Below are 25,352 nucleotides of genomic sequence, written 5' to 3' on the forward strand. Positions count from 1 at the left end.
ATCAGTGTGGTCCTTAGGATCATTGCACTCCCTCTCCCAGATGGAGGCATCACTGAATGACCCAGTAGTGGGACATCAGGAAGCCTCTTATGTGAAGGCTGCCCTGGGCCCATTTCCTCAGGCTCTTCTTTAGAGACATGCTGCTTTTGATTCTGTACAGACTCACTTTTAGTTTTAGCTTTTTATTTGGAAATAATTTAAAATTTATAAAAGGTTTAAAAAATTACAAGATTCTACGAAAGGTTATAAAAAATTATAACCTAGCACCCAAATTTACCTGTGATTAACATTTTCACACATTTGTAGTATCTCTCTCTTCCTCCCCACACATAGTTCTTTTTCTGAAAATTGGAGGAAAAGTTTTATACATCATAGTCCTTTTCTCTAAACATTTCGGTGTACCTTTCCTAAGAATAGGGCTTTTATCCTATATAACCCCATTTCAGTTATCAACTTCCTAAATTGACATTGATAAAATATTTTCATCTAATCTGCTATCCATATTCCAAACATTTAGGTTGATCTAATGATGTCTTTCATAGCACTTTTTCCCCTTCAGTGTAGGATCCAGTCTAGAGGCAATAATTGTCAGGTAGCTATAGTTTGCTTTATTCTGGAACATTTCCATAACCTTTCTTTGATTTTTTTATGACCGTAAAATTTTGAAGAATATACTGCTCCTCTTTTTGTAAAATGAACTGCCCCTTATTTTGTGGGACAAAAATCCCTCATATTTCTTCATGATTAGATTGAGTCCCTGCATTCTTGTTTGGGATGCTGCACAGGTGATGCGGTGTCCTTCTCAGGTACCACATTTGGAGGCACATTGTGTACATCTGTGCTTCATTGGTGACATTAATTTGATTACCCAATCGAGGTAGAATCTGATTTCTCCACTGTCTAAGTATTCTATTTTCCCCTTGCAATTAACAATCAGTCAGCGAAGAGGTACTTTGAGACCATGTTAGAATCCTGCTGCAGACCCACTTTTGATTCCAGTAAAATAGATGCCCTCCTTTGTGCATGATTTCAGGAGTATCAGGCAGACACCAAGCCTCTAGGAAAAAAGATCTCCATTCCATGTCTGATTTACAATGTTAATATTTTTTTTTTCCCTTTTTGGTTGAATGAGGAGTCACGTTCAGTGTAAGGAATTCTTACACATTGTCTTCCTTCTTTGGGCAATTCTCTGTCCATGACATACGTCTACATGATTTTAAAAAGGGAGGGGAATTGCTGGCTCTGGTGGAAAAAAGTCACACGGAGGAGGAAAAGAAAGTGGTAGATTAGCAAGGCCAGTGCTGATGATTATGTGGAACTTAAGTGGGACCCTCCTTTATGGTTTGGTTATTTTTATATTCTCTCTTCCATCTCATTCAGGAAGAAAGCAGTATCTATAGCATAGTCTTGAATCAGTTAGCCAGTATTTGTTGAGTCCTTGTGCTGGACTCAGCCTTGTTTGGGGTGTCGAAGACTGGGATAGGAAGAAGATGAAGTTGCCCTCACTTTTAAGGCATTTTAAAAATTGTGGAGGAAAGAAGCCTTAGATATTGAGAAAACTTAGAGAAGAATATGAGATAGTCCATAATCCTGAGTGTTTTAGGTGCTCTGGGAGACTGGGGAAAGGATAAGAGGTTAAGGAAAGGGAAATAAACCTAGATTTGGGGGGCAGCTAGGATTTGGATCGGTCCCAGGAGGCTGTGCCGAGCAAGGCAGCTTGGCCATGGTCGAATCAGCACAGAGCATGAACCAGAAAGAAACACTGAGGGATAGGCTGGTGCCCAGTTAGATAGGTGAGGCCAAGATTATGAAATGGTTTGTAATTGTCAGCACATCACATTATCTGACTTTTAACACACTTATTAGATGACTGTCCACATCAAGTTTGGGCAGCGCTGGCAACCATTCAGGAAGAATTGCAAATTATACTCTCATACGTAAATAATATCCAATAGGGAAGGATGCTGGGGGGACAACAGGGAAAATTAGAGGAATGAGTTTCCTACAGAGAGAATCAAACCTGCAAGTTACTTGTTAGCAGTTCAGACATTTAATTGAGTAGGGAAAGTAATGACTGTTTATTCTAAAAATATGTTATTCCCTTGGATTTGTCACAGTTGGGAATATTTTTTAATAGTACTCCTCAACAATAGGAATAGGAACAGACATCTTAAATTTATACTAGTTTGGTGATATATATGAAGATGTTTATATTAGCTATCACCAAATTTTTTATTAGGGTGGATCAATGCTTTTTTTTGGGGGGGCTGTGCCGCCCGGCTTATGGGATCTTAGTTCCGCGACCAGGGTTCAAACCCAGGCCTTCAGCAGTGAAATCGTGGAGTCCTAACCACTGGACCGCCAGGGAATTCCCTCAATGGGGTTCTTGATTACCTTATAAAGAAGGCAGATCTGGGTAAAATAAACTATCGAGTTTCCCCATTGGTTGACAAAGCAAACTGATGTTGAATTGACAGCGCAGGGTTTTCCTAGGTCTGGGTATGTATATTTACTAAAAAGCTCCCAATGAGATTCTGTGTATTTGGGAACTACTGCCTTGGACCATTTATAAAAACCCTTATGCTCCTAGCAGATGGGAGCCTGCAGGTTGCTTGGTAACCTAGCAAGGAAAGCTGATGTTCACAGGTACTTTGGGCTGAGCTCTTTGCTCTGGGAAATCCCTTTTCTTAGTTTGTGTGATATTTTAGTTGTATTTTTCTGTGAATATAGTTGCATGTTTTTAGAAAATGTAAGTATGGCCTACTTCACTACTAATTAATTAATTCAGCGTATTATTCATTGTGACCCTATGTGCCAGGGATATGATGGAAGTTAGAAAAACTCAGTTCTTGCCTCACTAATTTTATAGTCTGATGGAACGTACCATGCATTTTTTTTCTTCCTTAAGGTTCAAAATGATCTAACATTACAGAGTAATGGGAGCGAGTATTCTCCCAATGAGGTAAGTTTCCTGAAGATTACTGAAAGCTGAGGTATTTTGTGAAGCCTGAATTGGAATATCTTGTACAGAAATCTATAATCTGAGACCATGATGATTCATGAGTTAATTGTATTGCAGAATCTCTGAGGGAATCTCTTATTAGCTCTCATAGCCTGATCCGGCCCTATCCATAATTAAAGACTCATTTTGTAAGACATATTTTGAAGACCAAATGTGGGAACATTTTGATAGAAAACGAAGTGAAAATAGCTCATGTAGGCAACATTTAGAATGTCTCGTTATCCATAAATGATTCAGTGTGTGGTTTCCCTATAGCTGAGACATCTGTTCAGTGTTACCTGTTTTCTCATCTCATTGTGTTAGAAATTCTTCATCAGATGTGCCCTCTGTGAGGCGCATGTGAGTGCGTGCTTGTGTGTGCGTGCCTGCACATGAATGCACGCATGTATTCGGGAGCAGAAAGGGATTGCCAGTATCACACAACTATGAACTGGTTTTATAATGAGCCCATAAACGATTGGACGGATCTCCCCCAAAACATTCTGTCGATTCTGCCACTTAAAGCATTAGCAATGTGAAGATGCATCAATTATCATTTTTTAGTCAGGACTTCCTCACAGCAGCAAATGCGAGGAGGTCGTGGTTTTATTATAATCCTTGATCATAGAGAAGCATGCCTAGTTCTGCTCCAGTTCTTTAAAAAATGTCCTTTCCTTCTAACACCACAGATGAGAGAGAACTCCCCTGCCATCTCTCCTACCAACGCCAGCACAGCTCTGTTTGGCCTGAAGCCTCGATCAGGTAAATTGAAACCTTAGTGTTCTTGCACGTGTGAACAGCTCAGGAGTTTCTCTTTAGCCTTTTAAATGCATACATTATAGTGTGAGCAGCCTTGTCAACTCCGGTGAGTTTGAGTCCTGGCATCAGAACCCCACTACAGCATGGGGAGGCCATATTTTCGAGCCTTGTGGTCGTGAATCACCTATTAACGCCATGTTATCAGTAATAGATTATCTTACCTTCTTTTGAATCAGAGCAAAGAGAAAAAGATGTTGGGACATGTAAGTGGGAAAGAAATATTCTGTTGATAAAATAGCTACCCCTTTGCCCCGGTGGTTCCTGGTACCTTGCTGAATTAAGGCTGGTGACTCTTTTCTGAGACACCCCTCATTTGCTCTCTGGGCCTTGGTAAGGACTGTGTATTTACTCATGTGACAGGGTGGTCATTCCAAGACTCACATGAGTGGTCAGGAGACATTTTAAAGAGCATTTCTGCTTATATTACCTACTTTATTTTAACTTAGTATATTCACAAATGTAAATTATAGCAATGTGCAAAACAACTACTGATTTTAAAAAGAAGGACTATGTATAGAAAAATTTGGTTCTTCTGATTTCTCCACGTACTTAAAGTTCTAGCTCTGTCTACCTTCTTTTAGGTGCTTCTTTGTTTTAATATTTTTGATTCTTAAGTCTTTTGCATACACTCACTGCTAATGCTTTTCAGTAAGTGCTAAGAAAGGACTCAGACGCTTTAAGCAAAAGGTAGTAAAGAACTCAGATGTTCTTGGGTTTTTTAATAAAGCATTTGGCAACAGTTGAAGTTATACATGTGTATATTTTGAAAAAGGGTACCCATAGAAAAAAAACGAAGATGGTTCTTTTATAAAGGAATGTTTTTTCGTTTTTGGAGAAAGTTGATTGATGGGTAACATGTGGCCAGGTGTAATGGCTTCCTGGCATTTTGAATGGGCTGTAAGACAAAGCCGTTTGAGAAGATGCTTGCGTGTGGCAAGGGTTAGGAGGTGTTTTATGGAGAACCAAATTGTGCATGAAATAGGACGCAAATGGCTGACCTCACCATTCATGGAGCTGAGCGTATGCAGCCAGATCTGGGTTGGGCTTCCATTTCCAAGGTCTCAGATTGTGCTGGGAGGAATGGAGGCTTCCATGCCTTGAGTGGTGATCTGCCAGGAATGTTCTCTATACACCGAGGACTTCATATTGGGCTACAGACTTTCTCCTATCCCTTACAGGCACTTTTACACAATTTAAAAATATCTTATAATTGAGCAAATCAAAAGTTGAATGAATCTCCAAAGAATAGTATTCTTTTGAATGTGCGTCTTTGCAATTTAGTTGCAAAATTGTCTCCGTGACTTTCTCAGTTCTTTTTATGGGGTCCAAGCTCAACTTATCAACCTCATACCCACACTGTTGAACCATTTCAGACTCTTTGTGGTGGTGAAAAATAAATGAAGTGTTTATTTTGAATAGCAGGAAACAAAGATAATTTCCTTTCCTAGCTTCCAACCTTTCTATAATGCTGACTAACCAGTGTGGAAATTGTGCCAGTTGTTGAAAGCTTTGTGGAGTTTGGTTGTCGTAAGTAATGCTGATTTTTCTTCAGGAACATCAAGTGGCATGTTGGAACGTTATGAAATTAGCATCATGTATTGGGAATTTAAAAATTTTTATTTAGTGACTTTAAAATATTACAGTATGTATTTTTCACATTTTCTAGAAAATAATATACATACTAATCTTAATTGAAGATCACATGACTAAAAAAGAGAAATTATTTTTGATTGGGTAGCTTTGGAACTTTAGAAAGTGATTTAATTTTTATTTTAAAGTTAAGTATATGAATTCATGTGATTTCTGTGTTAAAAATAAAAACAGATTGCTCAAATTAGCAAGTGGGAATAGAAACTTAGATTCTTAAAGTAGGCTAATAGTTTTCTTCAAAAGAAATTTTTTTTTCTGTGTTTTCCTCCCAAGAAAGACAACTGCATATATCCAAATATGCATTACTAGAATCATGTCCCTGTATTTTACTGGCCCTGCCTTATGATTGAATCAAAATTGTATAGCTATTTCCTAAACATCAAAAATTACTATATGGATAGTTAGTACAAAAAAAAAAAGAGATGTTATTTCATAAATGACCAATTTAGAAGTGCTTTGAATTGACTGACATCTATTGGCTAATTAGGTTTGTTGTTAAAGAGACTCTACCAGTGTCCGAAATAGGTTCTATACTGATCAACATCTAAGACAGTATTGAGAGGTATACCTGTGTGTCAAGGGTTGAGCAGAGTTGGCTAGATTCAGTTATCAATAAAGCATGCCAGCAGACTTACAGATGTCTTTAAAGAGAAATTTTACATTACCTTGGGAAAAAAATCCACCAGTGGTAAACACTGATTCTATAATAGATTTATTTCTAAATAATAGACATATTTATACATATTAAGCTTTTTCTATGTAAACAAATTTTTTGTGTGAATCATATTTGCTAAGATTGTTAGTTATTTAGGTCTTTGGAAAAGGTATCTGGTAGGTCTTTTGCTTTTTATCTGCATAATCTATGGGTACTCCTTTCCGCTGACATGATTCATTAGTACTCTAAGTCCGTGGGCTTACAAACTGTTAACGATTAACGGTATTAACTGCATGCCAAGTATATGATTGATAAGTACTAACACTCAGTTTTTTATCATTCTTTTTATTCCATGCGCCATCTTTCATTCTCCTGTATTGTACATTTGAAATTAAATTCCATAATATGAAATTCGCTTCATTTCCATACAATCCTTATGCCATTTGTGAAATGCTGCTGCCCCTTTGGTTTTTCCTGGTCCTTGTGCAACTGTACGCGGACTGGCTCTCTCGCTCTCCTGCAGACCCAGCCCTCACTCTTCCTCCTATCTCCTTCAACAAACTTACACAGGCACAAACATGGGACAACTCTAGCTACAGTGTTCCATCTGAAGGAGACAGTGACAATGGTAGGTGGCTTTGTACCTATTCTTCGATGTGCTCATTAATAAGCCAGTGAATGAATATACTGAACATTCATTTCTGTGCAGCTGAAGATAGAGTGTATATTCTCCTGCATGCCTGATATAAGAGAGAATAGTAAACCTGGAAAGTCCAGAAAAGTGCATGTGCATTGTTCTCTGGCAGTTTGTCAAACTACATTTAATTATCTTGAATATTCCGAATTTTGGAAGGACTGTACAATAATTTCTTCTCTATCCTTTCTGCTTCGGGGTTTTTTGTTTTTTTTTTTTTTGTGTGTGTTTGCTTGTTTATAAAAAATGGGAGTTTGTACATTTGGATAATCTCTGCTGCTCCTGCTTCTGAACTAAATGCTTTCGGAGTTTCATCTTTTATCATCTATGCTTACCATATGAAATTTTTAAAGTAATCAAGGCATACTGTGGCTGATCCAAGAGGACTGCACCGAAAATAGTTAGAAGTGAGAAATTCCTAAAAATGAAGAGAAATCACTTGCTTTTTTTTTTTTGCAAATTATTTGCACATTTTGACTTTTGATACCTTCAGCCCTTTTGAGTGTAATTTCATCTACATGATATTCAAGAATGGTAACTTGGCTTGAGAACCAAATGTGCAAATAAAAAATTGAGGACACCTAGCTAGGATTAATGTGGATATCGTTTGATTTCATGCCACTAAATATCTGAAGTAGCCTAAAAGATGAAAATAAAATAAATATAGTTATTTAGATATACTTACCACAGATATCTGAATCTCCATACTGGTCTGTTACTTCAGATTTTAAACATATTACTCCAAGATACCAAAAGATAAAAGTAACGTGAAATGAAATAGAGAGTATGATTTATAGGGAAGAGAAGTGATATGTGGGGTAAAACCACAATGCAAGCACAATAAGAAGATGTATTTTCTGATAATACTTATTCTTTTTAATCTAAGTATCAATATGTTATATGTAATAAATAGAAACCATATATTTAAAACATTTGCTGTGATTTCTGGTCAAAATTCAACCAAAAATTGCTTTTCCAGACTTCCTCATGTAGAAGGATAATGTATATCTTGGCAGGTTAGTTACAAAAGGAATTTCATTATTTCATAGATTTCTAAAATTTTTAACTGAAAACAAGTGTGATTAAACAACAACAACAGGGAGACCAAAGTCCCTTCTTATATCATCCCATTTTAAATTCTGGAAGTTGAGGAAGGCTAAATGGAAACTTTCTTGATAAACCTGTTCCTTTACTTAAAAATAAAAAGGGGAGAGAGGCATTTTTGTTTTTCAGAAAGCATGGCTATTTATAGATCTGATGTTGTTTAAAGGAAATGAGCCTAGAATGAAAGATTTATGTGTGATTTGGTATTTCCTTAGGAGTGCTATCTGAAACCAAAGACTTTTTTTTTTAAGCTGGGTAAGATCTAGACATCTTACGTAGCAGTAAGATTTCTATCTTTATAGATGAACCAAATAAAACGAGAAAGGTGGGTCACGCTGGGTCACGCTGTTAGGTAGAGGGAGAGGTGGGGTCACACCCAGGGCTCCCAACTCTCTGATCATCTCCTCTCCACCATATCTACCTTCATCTATAGCTGTTTATTGAGGGTTCTTTGTGCAAGCTACTAAGCCAGACGGCCTTCTTTTTATTGAAAGTCCTAAGATTTCCATAGAAAAATAATCGTTGTGAAAATCTTTCTGAAAATAAAATAACCTGGCAGTACTTCTCTGGTAGTTTTTGTTTGAGTGAAAATTGCAGGGATTCATGTGTAGCTATTATGCTGTACCACACACACACACAAATAATAAAAGGATTGTTTTCAGTATTCATCTACCTGGGTTAATCATGTCAGATATTGGATAGTTGTTATTTTCCCCTATTTGTAATTTGTCTACAATATGCCCTGGGCAAGAGATGATTTTCTATTAATTATCTATTAATTTTCTGGCAACAGAAATCTTTGCAAATATTTGTGTAGGTTCCCAGATCTGACCTTTCAAAGAGAATCTTCATTCTCTTTGTGCTAAATATTGCCTTCTGATTTGAATACATTTTCCAATACATTTTTTAAATTAATGAAGAAGCACTATATGTATCCCCAAGTATATGCGCTAAGGTTGGAAGAGGAATACAGCCTACTTTTATGTTGTTCTTACTGGTTCCTCTGAAACAGTAGATCCTATTCAGTGGCCTCTCATGGCATTTCAAAGCTGATTACCCCAGCAGTTTTGTTTCCTCATATTTTCTCCATTATCCAATATCTGCAGCTATCTCACCCTGTGTAAATAAATGGCATCATATTACCAACTCAACCCAGCATAATGTAGCTTGCCTTTCATTTATATTTTTATTAATTATTTTTGGTAAAGTTGGCATTTTTATACCTTGTTCACTGTCTTGCTTTATGTTAAAATTACCCTTTTATTTAAATTTCAATATTTAAGTAAAATTTAAATTTTATTTAAAGAAATACATTTAAAATAATAAACATAGCTTCCTAATATTTTGTTTCAAATATATCTCATTTCAAATTCCCTATTTTCCCTAAAACTCATTCTTCAAAGAAATAAAAAAAGGCAAACTGGCTAGAAGGTCCTTGGGAGTTTGAATTCCCACAGTCCCCAAAGTTCTGCCTCCTAAAATGGATGGGGAAGGATGTGGATATGTGTCTGTATGTCTTTCCACCCCTGGAGCTGGATGGGGCAGCTTCACTTCAAGTTGTTCTTAACTTGAAAACTTCTCTTCTGCTCCTTTTCTTGTGCCCTCTTACTACTCTGCATCTTTCTTTCCTTTCCCCCTTCATTTTGAAATTAAAATCGTTCCTGTCTTCCTTTGAATTATTTTCCCTTTTTCATTTGCAGTGAATTGGTGGGTGCTAATTTATACTTAAAATTGATCTTTAAACTCTCACTGGAAAGTGAATGAATGGACATATCTATCTTGGGCCAGTTTACAGACATTTTCTGGAATTGTTTTACCATAATCTTGCACTTCTAGGTATTATTTTCCCCATTACAAAAATGATGAAACTGAAGCTGTGAGATGCGAGGTGTTTCAGTGGTTCTCAACCTGTCTTCATATTAGAATCACCTGGCCATTTTATAGACAATAGCTGCCTATGCCCCACACTGCCTGTGCTGATTTATTTGGAGTAGCGTGGAGTCTTCGCACTGATTATTATTATTATTATTATTTTACTGATTTTATGTTATGTTAAAGTAGGTGAAAACCACTGGGTTGAGTAAACTGCCCAAGACCACAGAAAGCAAATTTGAGCATTTTGAGGGCAGAGGATTTACATAATTCATTTTTGGGCACCAGAGGGAATAAATGAATGCACTAATCAGATTTCTGATTCACATTAACCTGGATCTACAGCTCATGGTACTTTTTCAAAGCCACCATATTGCTGCCCTTGAATTTGTATGTCTTCAGCATCACACCCAGTCCAGGTTTTTAATTTCCAAGGAGAAGTTGAGAGCCAAATTCCAAAACCTCATGTGTCCACAGAGAAGAAATCTAGAGTTAAATTTAGATAACAAAGGTTAATAATATAGACTGATAATTTCTATGCAAAGTTCCTTTCACTTAATAATTAAATAAGTAGCATTTCAGGCAATTTTTAGAGGAGCGAGCTTTCTTTGCTTAACTGAAAGATACTTTTACAACATTTAGAAAAAGTTTCTTGTGCACATCCTTAAATATTTACTGAGTGCCTCCTATGTGTTAGGCATGATGCTCGTTACTGTGGATACAGATCTGAAAAAGACAGACTAGATCTCTGCCTTCGTGGAACTTTTATTTCAGAGTCTAATGCATTCAGACCTGGAGACTAAGTTCTAGGAGATTTTTCATGTTAAAAAAAATTGAGATGACTGATTATCACGGTAGGGTAATCTCTGACAAGGTGTTCTCCATATAAAGTGATCTTTGAATGGGAGAGTTTTTGAAACACTTGTTTGTTTATTCATCTAACAAACTGCTTTGTGGGGCAGGGGTAGAGGTTTAAATTGGAAACAAACATAAACTCTTACAGAGTCCTAATGGAGAAAAGCAGATCTCTCCTGTAAGACAGAAAGTGAAGAGTGTCATGAGAGACACAGATAAAGCATGTTGTACATTCACAGCTGACAGACCACTCCCAGGTCAGGGATGAAGATGAGGAGGATGGTGAAGGAGGAGGTAGAGATAACGGAAAAATCAGTGGACTTGGACGTGTACCTGCAAGGATGCATTTGATATTCTGCATAAGCATATTCACCATTCCCTGCAGAGTCTTTGCTTAGAAATTTGTCTCTTCAGCTAAAGAAATTGCAAATATGAACAAATCGTCCTTTTCATTCTTTGAATGTTATCAATATTTGATATACAGTAATTAAACAGCTAAGCAGGACTCAGTTTTTCCTGCATCTTAAATCACCTATTTCCTTGTCTCTTCCTACCCCTTGTGCATGCATATGTGTGTGTACACATACACACACTGACACACACCCTCACTCTGCTCCCTTGCCCCTTTTTTTTTCTTCTTATTTACACAATCAGTGTGACATTTGATATGAAAGACAGTTGCTAACAGGGTGGCTCTTAATATTGTCTTGCAGCCACAAGCTAAACTTTTATTCCCCCCGAACTAAGTAGGGGAATTCTTGAAATGTAGTGATAGGAAATTAAGGAAGACCAGAATAATTCCTCCATAGATCAGTTTCCTGAAGTTTTGACCAGGCTGGTCACTGCATTTATTATTTAAATATGACTTGAAAGAAAAAAAAAAAAAACTGTGGATAAAATAATCAGAGCTACCATAATGGTCCTATTAAAATTATTCTGTCATAACAAACTTATGTGCTCTGTAGATTTATTATTAGATTAAATAGTTCATTTTAAATTCTAATATATTCTACAATAATTAATCTATTTAGAAAACTAGTAGTATTATAGTCAGGTTTCCAGTAATTTTATGTACATTTGAAGTATTCATTTTAAAAATAATGGTTCACATATGTTTTAACACTTTTTGACTGCATACATTCATAAAGCAAATACCCAAGCATGCATTTTGTATTTTTTGAGACGTATGGGAATTTAAGATGAAAAGCAATGCCAGGAAATTAAAACCCAGATACCATTGAATTATCTTGGTGTCTTACACAGGGCTCTAACAGGGTATAGATACTTGAGGAGTGTGCTGTTAGCCAAAAGCTCACGGTTAATTTAACTTCCTGATAGCTTCGTATTCAGAATGAAATCTGCCAGTAAAAACATACTGAAAATATTAAACATGTAGTATTAGATAAGATTTCCCCCAGAAAAAAAGGCAAAGGAAAATAAAACCTCCAAAGAAAACATTAGATTTGTTTAAACGGTTCTGGGGCTCCCCTTGCTGGCCAGTGTGTGTATTACTCAGCTAAGTCCACATTCCTTGACTTTTTTGGTAAATTTGGTTGACTTTTTCTTTGGGGGTGTGGATTATTTCTAGACTTTACATTTTAATATATATCTCTTCTGGTCACTATGTTTAAATTGGTAGATTTTTTGGTTGGTCTCAATATGGTGCAAAGGCAAATTTAATGCATTTCCAGTTTCTTCCGTGCTTCTTATTTTGTCAAATTCTTCCTCATTTCCCTTTGCTCTGTGAACTTCTCATCTCTCCCTGCTGGTTGGTCTACCCTACTTCCTTTGCCTGCCTTGCCTTTATTTTTGAAACAATTGGTCTCGCTTCCTGTGGGGTTTGGTTTTTGTAGGTCTCGGTGACAAGACTTTGGCTCTTTCTGCTTGTGACTTCCTTAGGTGGCTTGAGGCAGAGAAGCCCAGGCCCCAGGCTGACTTCTCTCTGAGGTTCCAGAAGGTGTTAACATATACAGTAGATCATTCCCTCACTCCATTAACTTCTGTAAGTCACGGATTTCTTAAGATGTGTCAACTTTCTGGTCCTCTATAGAGCACCAGAGTGCTGATTCAGATATCAGAGAACTGATTTAGAAAGAAAATACTGAGATGTGAGAAGTATAGTGCAAGACACTTATTAAAGTGTTTTGGTTCAAAGATACAAATTGAGGTTAAAACGACGTAGTTGGGTGAATATGGGATAATTGATTATATGGTGGACTCCAGTTGTTTTCATTCAAAGTATATTTGTAAACCATATTTAATTAAAAAACAAATAAATTGAAATGCTTTTAAAGTGGTTCATAGCAAATGTTTGGCAGAATAGAATAAACGTTACATAATCTTCTTATTCTACATTATTGAAGATACGGTGATTGAAACTCCTAGAATTGCAGTATGTCAGTGCAGCCTTCTACGTGGTATTGATTTTTAAAATTGGAGTTCTCTGCCCCAAATTTTCTGAAGCGCCCCCCTCATTTGTACCCCCCCCCGCCCCCAATCTGAAAATCTATGGGACACGGGGAACCAACTACAGCTCTTAACCGTTCTTTGCCCCCTCTGGTGTACATGGAAAGTTGACAGTCTTCATAAGATAAGAATCTCAAGGAAGAAGAAGATTCAAGTTTAAATTCGCCCTGGGCTTTGTATCCTAATAAAAATTGCCATAATCACTCTGCCCGTACATAGCATATTTTGTACCTTCTCTGTTAGTCTTTAAAAGATGTCATCCTTCAAAGGTTGAGAGCATTCATTTTCTCTGCAGCCAGAGCCTTAACTCCTTCCAGAGTTGCCACTGTGAGTCGCTGTTTCTGGAGGTTACAACCTCCAGAGATGATCTCTTAAAACTGTCTCCCATCTTGCCAGCTTTTCTAAAAGGAGTCTGTGGTCATCTCTGAAGAGCTGACTTTTGGGGATATGCTGTCAGTGACATGATAGAAGGCAGAATTTTTCCCTCCACACTCAGATACCTATCTGAGTGGATAGTGTGTATCGTCACTTAGTTCCTAACCCAGGCTGGTGAAAAACCTCAGCCAACAGAATCCTTAACCTGTAAAGCAATTCTGTCTTATTAGTTGAAAAGAAGTCTCCAAATTTAATGAAAGGATTGTGAAACCTGGAGTGTAGATGAAAACTTGGAATAAAAGCAGTGGAAAAATGAGAGAGAAGGGGTCTGGAATGGTGCCAAGGATGACCAAGCCCTTTCCTGGATTCAGCTGACGGTTCGTCCACACAACCCAGAATAATTGAATACATAATCTTCTCTAGACTATTCGAATCAAGCTCTTCATGTGAAGTCAGAATTTATTGTTTTGTGAGTGGTGAATGAATTATTTGGGATAAATAAACTATTTGATTTAAATATGAGCAGCCCTATACGGCAACCTGTACTAGGCACTCCATAAAGGCTTTTTTCCCTTTCTGTTACAGTGTTTCTTAGACCACAGAGAAATTTGGAATCTATAGACCCACAGTTTACAATTCGGCGGAAAATGGAACAGTTGAGAGAAGAAAAAGAACTGGTGGAACAGCTCAGAGAGGTACCAGGAAACATTGTATAACTGAATAATTATTTCCAGAATTGAAGTAGCATTCTGTATTTTTAAAAAGTAGACATTGGGGACTTCCCTGGTGGTCCAGTGGTTAAGACTTCACCTTCCAATACAAGGGTGTGGGTTCGATCCCTGGTGGGGAACTAAGATCCCACATGCCTCGTGGCCAAAAAACCAAAACATAAAACAGAAGGAATATTGTAACAAATTTAATAAAGACTTTAAAAATGGTCCACATCAACAAAATCTTTAAAAAAAAAAAAGTAGACTTTGAAGCACTGCAGACTGAATATCTAGTTTCAAATCTAGCCAGCTCACTGTTTGATATTGGACAAGTCACTTAACATCCCTGAGTTTGAGTCTTTTCATGTATTAAAAACAATAGTTCCCATCTACCTTCATGGGATTTTATGAGAAATATATGAGATAATGTAAGTAGAAATACTTAATACCTATGTATAAAAGCTAGTATTATTTCAGTTCTGGTACGCTTTAAAAAATGCACTGTTATTAATTTACTTACTGATATCCCATGAATTTAAAGATATTTATAGTTATCCTTACTACGTACCCCAAACCGGCCAGAATTTTCGAATGTCATAATAGGCAAACCGTTTGAGTTCCTACCAAGAGTGAAGTCTTGTGCTGGGTGCCAGGGAAGATTTCAAGCTTGGTGACGGCAGGGACCATGGCTGTCTTATTCCTTGTTGTGTTTCTATCCCCAGCACAGCTCCTAGTGGGAACTGTGTATGTATTTTTCTACCCTCATGGTCTTTGTGTCTAGTTAGGAGGATCGTACGTAAATATGTGGAAGATCAAACAACAGGACAAGGGTCAGTCACCAAAGAACACACTGGTATTAGTTATTAAAGGCAGTACATCATGAATTACTACATAAGTTCTTTATATTTAAAGAGAAGTACCATAGCCATGAACTAGACGAATATAAGAAGCTTCTTGAGGGGGTGGATTTTATACTACATCTTCTCCCTTCACTAGCAAATGATGATTGACTGCTCTCTGTGGCAGGCTGTATAGTCTAGGTGATAGATAGAGAAAAGAACAAAAAGGTCCCTGCTCTCATGAAGCCTGTAGTCTATTGAGAAGACAGAGTAAGTAAGAAGGAAACAAATAAATACACAATTTCAGATAACAATGAGCTCTGCAAATGAGCAGTGAATCCTATAATTAAAATTGAAGCTGAATTAAGGTAGGTCAGAATCTTTGTTGTTGCAGATGATACTTTATATACGGTTTAGCACGTAGTCAGGAGGAAAGAAAAAAAACCCAGAAACCTCTTACCACCACTTTTTTTTTTTTTTTAAGTTTTTATTTATTTATTTATTTATTTATTTTTGGCTGTGTTGGGTCTTCGTTTCTGTGCGAGGGCTTTCTCTAGTTGCGGCGAGCGGGGGCCACTCTTCATCACGGTTCGCAGGCCTCTCACTATCGCGGCCTCGCTTGTTGTGGAGCACAGGCTCCAGACGCGCAGGCTCAGTAGTTGTGGCTCACGGGCCTAGTTGCTCCATGGCATGTGGGATCTTCCCAGACCAGGTCTCGAACCCGTGTCCCCTGCATTGGCAGGCAGACTCTCAACCACTGCGCCACCAAGGAAGCCCTCTTACCACCACTTTAAGCCACTGTGGTTGACTCAACAGTCACATAGGGCAAGTCAGACCTCTGTCATTTGCCTAGGATATTTGGATGTGCCGTAAGCTTGGGAGGTGAACTTTCAGAGATATGTAAAAATAAGATCAGAAGTTGAGCTATGCCTCTCAAAGAGTGATATAATTTTATCTTAAAGCCTGGGTCATATTGATAGCTTATGTTTTAATTTAGTGATGTAAAATTAGAGACTGAAAGCATGCTTGGAAAAAAATGAGGTGTCTATACAAGACAGTTCTGAAAGAGAATTATGCAACACTGTTACATGCACTGATTTTCAAGTGCTTCACTTATTGCAGATCTCCCAGTAAAGTCATCCTTTCTTACGCTGTTATCCATTTACAAGGAGCTTCTGCTGTAAAGCAGAAATTTGTATTTGAAGTTTTAAAAACTAATCTATCTACTTCTGCTTCTGAGGAGATGGAGCTGATGTACTTTTCCCCATTCATCCCACTAAGTACAACTCAAACCCCTGGTGATTATATATAAAATAAGCATAGGAACACTCTGAAAAGTGGAGAGAATAATTCAGACTAGCTGGGCTCCTTGGGACTAGGAATGACAGTGGTGGTGAGTCCAGTGGGATTTCTTTTTTGCCTTATCTTTCTCAGACTTGAAGGTGAAGTAGTTGGAAACCGGAAATGCTAATGGGCACAAATTAAGAAAAAAAAGTCCCAATGAAAGCTTGCTTACTTTAGTCAAAGGACCAGAAAAGGGGCAGCCTAGTGAGATAGAAAATTTTTAGACATTAAAGGCTCTACTCCAGCTAAACACTACAGAAAACCCGTGGTCCCACCCCTACCCATGCCTGCAAAAATGGCGTAGGCAGCTAGACTTTAACCTCTGCTGGGATGGTATCAGAGAAGGCCAAGTTGGGAGCCAGGAATTTCATTCCCATGAGCTAAGAATGATCCCGTCCCCTCCCGTGGTGTCAGTGGAGCCCACATGGGGAGCCTGGATTTCCACACCCACCCCAGTCACTGACAGCAAGTGGGAATCTGCATTTACACAGCAGTAACAAGGTGGTAACCTCCCTTTCCCTGCCAGAGCAGTGTCCAAAAAAGCCAGCTAAAACAGAAAGTTTAAATAGGATCCAGAGTCTCATAATACCAGAAATGTCCAGGTTTCAACCAAAAAAATCACTCATTCTACCAAGAACCAGAATGAATGTGAAAAGATAATCAACAGATGACAACACTATTGTGGCAGAGATGTTATCATCTGACAAAGATTTTATACTGTTCGTGATAGAAATGCTTCCACAAGCAATTACGAACACAGGTGAAACGAAGAAAAAAATAGAATGCCTCTGCAAAGGAATAAAAAATCTTAGCAGAGAAATAGAAGACATAAAGAAGGACCAATGGAAATTTAGAACTGCAGAATACATTATCCAAAAGAAGAAGCCCAGGGGGTGGGCTCAACAGCAGAATGGAGGTAACAGAGGAAAGAATCAGTGAACTGGAAGAAAGAACAATAGGGATTACCTAACCTGAGTAGCAGAGAGAAGACAGACTGAAAATAAATGCGCACAGAGCCCCAGGGACCTGTGGGAGTGTAACAGGTGATACACATTCATGTCATGGGAGTCCTGGAAGGAGAGGAGAAGGGGAGTAGGGCCAAAGAGGTACTTGGGGGTGGGAGGGAAGTGGGTGTGGCTGTAAAACATCATTGTGAGAGACCCTTGTGGTGATGGACGTGTTCTGTCAATGCCAATGTCCCGATTGTGAAGTTGTAGTATATATTTTTGAAGGTTGTTACCTTAGAGGGAAACTGGGTAAAGGGTACATGAGATCTCTCTGTATTACTTCTTATAACTCCATATGAATTTATAATTATCTCAAAGTGTTTAATTTTTTAAAAAGAGAGAAAAATTGATTTTTGAACTAAAACATGGTCTCAGAGAAAAGCATCTCTTAATCCCTTTTCTGCCCCTTGCAGTCTGTCTGAACCAGTTGGATTTGGGTTTTTTAATTTATTTATTTTTATTTATTTTATTTTATTTTATTTATTTTTTATTGACGTATAATTGACTTAAAATATGATTTTAGTTTCAGGTGTACGACATAGTGATGTGATATTTTTACACATGACAAAACGATCACTATGGATTTGGCTTTTATTGTTCAACTCATTCTGTTTTTCTATTTTCATTGCTAAGACTGAGGCAATGTTGAACTTAAGAAGTCCATTTTTTTTTTTTGGCTGTCTCAGGTCTTTGTTGTGGCACATGGGATCTTCACTGTGGCATGTGGGATCTTTCATTGCATCACATGGGCTTCTCTCTAGTTGTGGCGTGTGGGTTTTCTCTTCTCTAGTTGTGGCGTGGGGTCCAGAGCACATGGGCTCTGTAGTTTGCGGCACTCGGGCTCTCTAGTTGAGGTGCGCGAGCTCAGTAGTTGTGGCGCGTGGGCTTAGTTGCCCCGCGGCATGTGGGATCTTAGTTCCCTGACCAGGGATCGAACCTGCGTTCCCCTGCATTGGAAGGCGGATTCTTTCCCACTGGACCACCAGGGAAGTCCCAAGAAGCCCATTCTTTTAAAAATTCAACTAATTAAAAATTTTAGACACAACTGAATTTGTTTTGCTACAGAGGGATTTTTATTTTAATATCTTTCGAAAAGGTTGAAATCATGTCAGTGTTTTCCACGTGTTCTTATCCTTCTCTATAATGAAACTTTCGTCTCAATTCATAAATACCCATAACTGTATTTTACCCTCAGTTGCCTGAGAGCAATTGGCTTCCTTCTGATTCCTTCCCAGAGCATCGAGATGAGACTCAAGGTCAGCCTGCACGAAGACCTGGGGGCTGCCCTCATGGATGGCGTCGTCCTCTGCCATCTAGTCAACCACATTCGCCCGCGATCCGTCGCAAGCATCCATGTCCCCTCACCAGCAGTCGTAAGTAACACCATATAAAGGGAAACTAACTCTTATATCAAACAAACTCCTTTGGGACAGTGTTGCTGGTTAAAGATACCAATGGGATCTCCAGGACCCTGCTCAAATCCTCTGTGTTGGGCCCCAAACAACTAGAAGAGCAGAAAAGGAATAGCATTTCTGAATGAAGCAACATTTTCACTGTAAAAAGGGAAAATATTTAAAGTAAGTATGTAAATGACAGAAAAGGAACTTACTTCAAATATAAAGCAAAACACGTTAAAGAAATGCTTGGGGTGCTAACTTTAAGACTGTAGAGACACAAAGATTCATTCCTCACAAGGAATTATTTAAACAGTGAGAAGTCTTTTTGGAAAACTTCTTTTGCTTGGTGAGTTCTCTTCTAAATGGAAACTCTTTCCTCTATTAATTATTGAGGATTTTAGGATAGCTCTGAAAAGATGTGGATTCTGTATAAAATATCGTTAGTAACCTGTCAGGCCAGAGGTTGGTCAGCTGGTCATTAATTCAACAATTCCTTGATCACTAGCTGTGCTCAGGGGTAGGTTGGAGATACCAAGGACACTGGGGAAAGATGAAAGAGACCGAGTGAGATGCCATTAGTCCCTAAAAATCCTCGTCTCCATGTGGGGGAGATAAAGCAGGCACTGGCATCCTCTTCCTATATATACATCATGGACCATATTACCATCCAGAAGAGAGCTATGGAGTTATCTTTTATGGTCATTCAGATGAGGGAGGGGGAATCAAAGATAAGCTGGTCTTTGAAGCCTACGTAGGGTTCAGACAAGTAGAGAAAAACCTCTATCCATACTATTTACTATTAGGTGAAGCAAAAGAGTTAAGGGGCTAAGAATGTAGGGGTTGGATTCCAATTCCACATCTATATAATCCGTACGACTTTGGGAAAGTTATTTAACCTTTCTTTAACTTGATTGGCTCTTCTCTGTCATGGAACTGCTCCCATGAGGATGAAATGAGGACCTACATGTGATATAAATGTGAATGCGAGCCATTGTGATCATTAGTGTTTATGAACAGATTTTTCAAAAGCCAGAGCCCCCAACCTCAAGGCACAGTGTTCATAAAATACCATATGAAGAATGTGTGGAGTGAAAGCCTCATGTGAAGCCCCACTCCCCGCCCAGGAAAGCATCGTAGTAGCATTATTTTTCTTAGTTTCTTTTCTCTTGGCAGCAGGAAAAATTAGCTGATGATCGCATTTCAACTGTCAGGTTTCTTTCTATACAGTTGAATATATCTTTCCCTTCCAAAGACTGACCACTTTTTTGCCTCAGAAAACACAGGAAAAAAAACCAAAACAAAACAATTTGTCTTCTGATTCAAATCTGCTTTATCTGCCTTAGTTTGGGCAGTAAATTCTGTCCTATAATCGAATATGAAAAAGTTTTGAAGTCCAAACTACTATTAAGTTGTTTCAGCTGTGTACCAGATTCTCATTCAGTATTTTTCCCCAACTTACAAGAAAGAAAGTACAATTCCTCAGCCTCCAATTTAAATATACAGTTATTGTGTTATAAGGTATGAGGACACTATGAATCATGTATCTATACACATTTGTATATTTGATCAATTCTTCACGAAAAAAATGCTACATTCTTTGGTTGTCACCTTTTATCTTTTTCAAATAAAAAAATTTAATTGAAAATATAATGGGAATAATGCTTGATTGGAGAAAATGGAGAGATGCAGGAGGAAAATATATCATGTTCTATCCCACCACCCAAAGACAACCCCTGTTTACTTTTTGGCTTTTATGCTGCTAACATTCCTCCTACATATAAGTTGTTTTTGAATTGTGAGCTTCTCATATATACTATTCAGTAGTTTTTAAAATTTATGAAAACCTAAGTATTTCCCCAAGTCATTAAAACTCTTCATAAATATCCATTTTAACAACTGTGAAATATTTTAGCTTATGTTATTATATTGTAGTTTTCCTTTCTAGAAATGTGTCTAAATGTCCACTTCTCAGAAATTCTTCACTGAGCATCTTGAGCTCCCATTGACCAGGCCCAGCCACGGCGTAGCGGTAGAACCCACTTATATCTCCAGTCTGTCCACTCCCGTGTTTGCACAAGTTGCTCACTCTAACCTGGAAGGCTGCTCCCCACCCGGCCTCTGAATCTCCTCGCCTTGCAGCATCACCAGCTTTCTAATAAAACCGATTGCTTCGGCGAGAAAGAGAGTCATTGGCCTGGTGAATTTAACCCTTCATATAGAAATATATCTGCTGATGGGAAAAGGTGGTGTTTATGGTGTACTTTTAAGTAAACTAAAGCAGGTTACACAACAGTATGATCTCATAAAAACTGTGTGTGTGTGTATGTGTGTGTATCCACACATATACATTCACACACATGTGCAGAAAATCTTGCACACATGTATATACATATATACATGTATGCAGGAATTCTACATATAAACACATATCTATGTGTGTGTATATATATATATATGCATATCTTCGTGTATACACACAGTGTCTAGAAGAATATAATCCAAAATATTAACAGCTCTTTATTTAGGTGAATGTTTCTGGATAATTTTTTATTGTCTTCTGTTTGCTTATGTATTATTTTTCTCCAATAAACGTGTAGTACTTCTGCCATTTAGAAAGTTTAAAATTTAGCCTGTTATTACAAGTATTTCTCTTAATAATTCTTTATTTCTGAATATTTGCATTCATAGCCTAAACTTAGCATGGCCAAATGCAGAAGAAACGTGGAAAACTTTTTGGAAGCATGCCGAAAATTAGGAGTACCAGAGGTAACATCAAACTTAGTTCCAGTAACCATGTTTGAGTAAAGATTTTACTTAATATATGTGTTTGAACCTATTGAATAGATATACACCTTTGTCCATCCTTTTTCATCTCAATCTTTCTTGAGGAATAATTTTGAATAAGTTATATAAAATTTTAGTTTAAATTACTCTATTGCAGTGAAATAAAAATGGCTTAAAATGGTATGGTCAATTCTGAAGAAAAGGGGAATATAATTTTTTTAAGGTTTTGAAATACGAAATTCCAAACTTAAAAAAAAATTTAATCAGCTTGATTCTCTTCTCAAAGAACAGAAATTGCTGAAGCTTCAGTGAGCCTTCTGTGGGTTACATAGGGTAGAATTTTGGAGGTAATGTTGTTTCCCTATCCAAAGCTCTTAAGCAGAGCAGGCCTGTAGTTGACCACTGATTCGTTGATTTGTACTCCTTGTAGGTTTGGGGTATGTAGTTCAAAATAATAAACATTGAAAATATTATAATTATTGTTATTATTATCATTAATCACAACCATTCATAATAACAATGTTTGTATATTGCTTTATAGTTTGTTAACTGTTTGCGTTTACATTTTCCCCTTTAGTCCACTGTAGACCCAATTGGCAATTCCCTGTAGCCAGCCCAGCAATGATTTGCTACTTTTTCTTTCTCCCAAGCTAAGCCCCAGCCTTAGCCTCAGCCAGATAGCTGATTTGGGTCTTCTAATGACTTTACTATCAGTAACATAAAAGGATTTCTTAGGGAGATAAAAGATAGTTCACTCAGAATTTGGGGATAAGTTGACAAGCTTTTCATCATTGTGATAAAGGGAAATAGACAGAAACTACATTTCTTAAAATTTTCTTCTGTCTTTTCTAATGTTCCAGGAATAAAGTAACTACAAACTCTATCATGAGATACTGTTTTTGCGTATGTGAAGGAATTACATTTTCATGTAGTCCTACTCATTGATAGGAGTTAGTTATTGGAATTGAGTAAGGCTTTTTCTCCCTCCCTCCCTCCCTCCCTCCTTCCCTCCTTTCCTTCCTTCCTATTTTTCAGCTTGGTGACATTTGAAGGTGAGAGTTAAGTGGTAGGCTTCTAATCTTATTTGAGGAAAAGGAGAGAATTATTAAAGTATCTTTAAGTCAAAACTGTACCGATTAAAAGAAGCTTTCAAATTTGTTTTTAAATAGAGTGTAATCTTTATATAAGGTACTAAATGTCTTTATGATCAATCCAGATGTCTTTCAGCAATGTTAATCTGTGTGTCTGTATTGTATATGTGCATTTTACTATTGCCCATACATTCTTGGCTTCAAATGTTCGTGAAATTCTCATACGCCTACCATTTTTAATGATTTGATTCTGTCATGGGTTAATAAGATTCCCCATGTGTGAATCAAAATTATCACACCAAGTTTCAGATTGTAAATTATTTGTGTCTGTACTCAAAAGCGCTGATGAGTTATGACCAATCCCCTGTGATATTTTAAAACTCATCATTTTTCTTGGCTTATGATGACACAAAATGAAGTGGAAATGCCCTTAACCATTTCTTGTGAGTAAAGATTGGTAATTATGATTTCCTTTTAAAGTGAGGAAAAGGAAATTAAATTAGCATCAAAATGCAGAGAAAATTTTATCATAATATCTGAATTATGCCCCTAGCACTAATAGGCAACTGATAATTCCAGAGACAATTGAATTACAAGAAGTAAATCATCTTTTTTGCCAGTGTCCCAACTTAACTATGCTTAGTAAGAAATATATCACTAAGGCTATTTTTGAAACGGTTTTTAAGATTTGAGGTGATTTTCAAGTTTGCATTGTGTATGTGTGTGTGTGATTGTGTGTACATCTATATCCATCCTGATGGATAATCCAATAGCATCTTACTGGTGACTAGAGTTAAATTAAGTTCATTGCTACTAGAAAAAGTCTGTTGGTTGGTTAGCAGTTGAACTTCTTTAATGAGATATGTTAAAGGAAGAGAGGAATATTCTAGTGGAAAACCAGAAATTGCAATTGGAGTGCAGCTGGCAAATCTTGCTATATATACTCAAAGGAATGTGCTTTCATCTCTTGGAATAAATGAGTCATAAATTATTGGAAATGAGGAAATGTTTTCATCTAGGAATGCGATACTAAGTTGGGGGAGGGGTGGAAATAACCCCTTCTTCCACTACTTGAGAAGGTTGATGATTTGAGTGTATATGTGGCACACTGCAATTCTAGTTGCAGGAGTTCTCCCCTTGCAGTCAGACATTTTAAAAGCCTGGTACTTAAAAGCGGAGGACCTTTAACGTTACATTTTCTTTTTTTGCTTCAAACTTAATATTTGGGTAACAAAATACTCACTGATTTCCCGGCAGCTTAGTGAATTCCTCCTAATTTGCAAGCTTGCCCTGCTTTCTTCTCCATCCATAACTTATCTACATACACATACCGATAAGTCACGGAGATCTGGAATTCTGTATTATTTTAAGCTAAATAGCTAATTGACAATGATAAATCATCCCGTAGAGACTGAGAAGTCACAGCTGCGCTCTCAGCCCGCGTTTGTTGCCCTTTGTAATAGAATCACAGTTTGAAACTACAACCCAAAGTCAGGGTCGGCAGCTTACTCAGTTTTATCAGGTTTATCTGGGTGGAACGTGGTCACTGAGCTGAGCAGTCAAATGTTTACATATAAATTAATACGATGGGAAGGAAGCAATTTTAAAATTGTGCCAGTTGTTACAGTTTTCATTATATTTTCTCTAGAAGTCCGCAGGAACCCAATCCCAGGTACCTGCCGCAGGGTTGGTCAAGGTTCATGAAGCATTTTATTGTGTGCCCAGTGGAGTGGCTTCCCTATAAATGTGGCTTCTTCGAATTGGCTGCATTCAGAACTGCACACAGTGTAAGTGGCCTAGTTTATTTGCAGAAGGTTAGAGTATGCGTCAAGAGTAGATGGATACGGCGACTCTAGACCTCTGTTATTCCTGACGTTTGGATGAGGCTAGATCTATACCTTTCTTAGTCCAGGGGCACAGACAGGACTTGGCAGTCAACGCCACCTATAGAAAGGAGTTGACATCACAGAAAGAAGTCGGTGTTGGGTTTCTGGAGAAATTCTGTTAGGGTGACAGTAGGCGTATTTGCCATCATCTGTGAGGGATTCTGGGAAGAGGTAGAGGTTTGCTGATGAGAATACCAAGGGCAGATCCTGAAAAACAAATCAGAAATGCCGCCCCCACCCCCAGCCCCGGCAAGTTCCTTTTCTGGTGGCAGAGTTAATATCTCTTCAGGTAGTTATTTCAGCCTGGGTCACTTCCTGCTGCCCATTTCCAGTGCCTTGGTGTTTTTTGTTTTTGATTTTGGTTTTCTGTTTGGGGCCAGTTCTTCTACTAAAGGGACAGATTGAGTGACTGCCACCTGGAAGGAGAGGCGTGAGGGCGAGTGCGGAGGCTCTGTGAGCAGAGCGAGGGACACGGGGTTTGGGGTCAGTTAGCCGCACCTGTGCTGTTAACTGGTTATGTGCCCTGAGGCAAGCCCATTAAAGCCTGGAGCCGTGAACCACTCACCGGGACCTTCTTGCAGCTGCATCATCTTCTCAGATGCTCAGGGTTGAGGCTCGGAAGCCAATATTTTATTACCATGCTCTGAGGAAAATGAGGCCCAGAGACGTTACACAATTTCCTAAGCTCACGCCCGCAGCTGGGAGGCGGCAGAGCTGGCGTTGGAACCCCGGTCCGTCCGCGTCCAGCGCCTGCCTTCTTTCCGGCACACACAGGGGCTCTCTGTGTCCCAGTCCCCTGCTCT

General features: G+C 38.1%; 1 protein-coding gene across 2 annotated transcripts in view; it reads left to right on the forward strand.

The window, feature by feature from the left end:
- LRCH1 (leucine rich repeats and calponin homology domain containing 1) overlaps window positions 1–25,352 on the forward strand; it is a 189,304-nt gene that overhangs the window by 148,598 nt on the left and 15,354 nt on the right. For both annotated transcript variants that reach the window (XM_061170597.1, XM_061170596.1), the window contains exons 14-18: window positions 2,909–2,962; window positions 3,691–3,763; window positions 14,077–14,186; window positions 18,627–18,764; window positions 21,477–21,554. In XM_061170597.1, coding sequence (XP_061026580.1) covers window positions 2,909–2,962; window positions 3,691–3,763; window positions 14,077–14,186; window positions 18,627–18,764; window positions 21,477–21,554 — 453 coding nt within the window. The remainder of the gene's footprint in view (window positions 1–2,908; window positions 2,963–3,690; window positions 3,764–14,076; window positions 14,187–18,626; window positions 18,765–21,476; window positions 21,555–25,352) is intronic.

This window comes from Eubalaena glacialis, chromosome 16, assembly GCF_028564815.1.
Source record: "Eubalaena glacialis isolate mEubGla1 chromosome 16, mEubGla1.1.hap2.+ XY, whole genome shotgun sequence".
Taxonomy (NCBI): Eukaryota; Metazoa; Chordata; class Mammalia; order Artiodactyla; family Balaenidae; genus Eubalaena; species Eubalaena glacialis.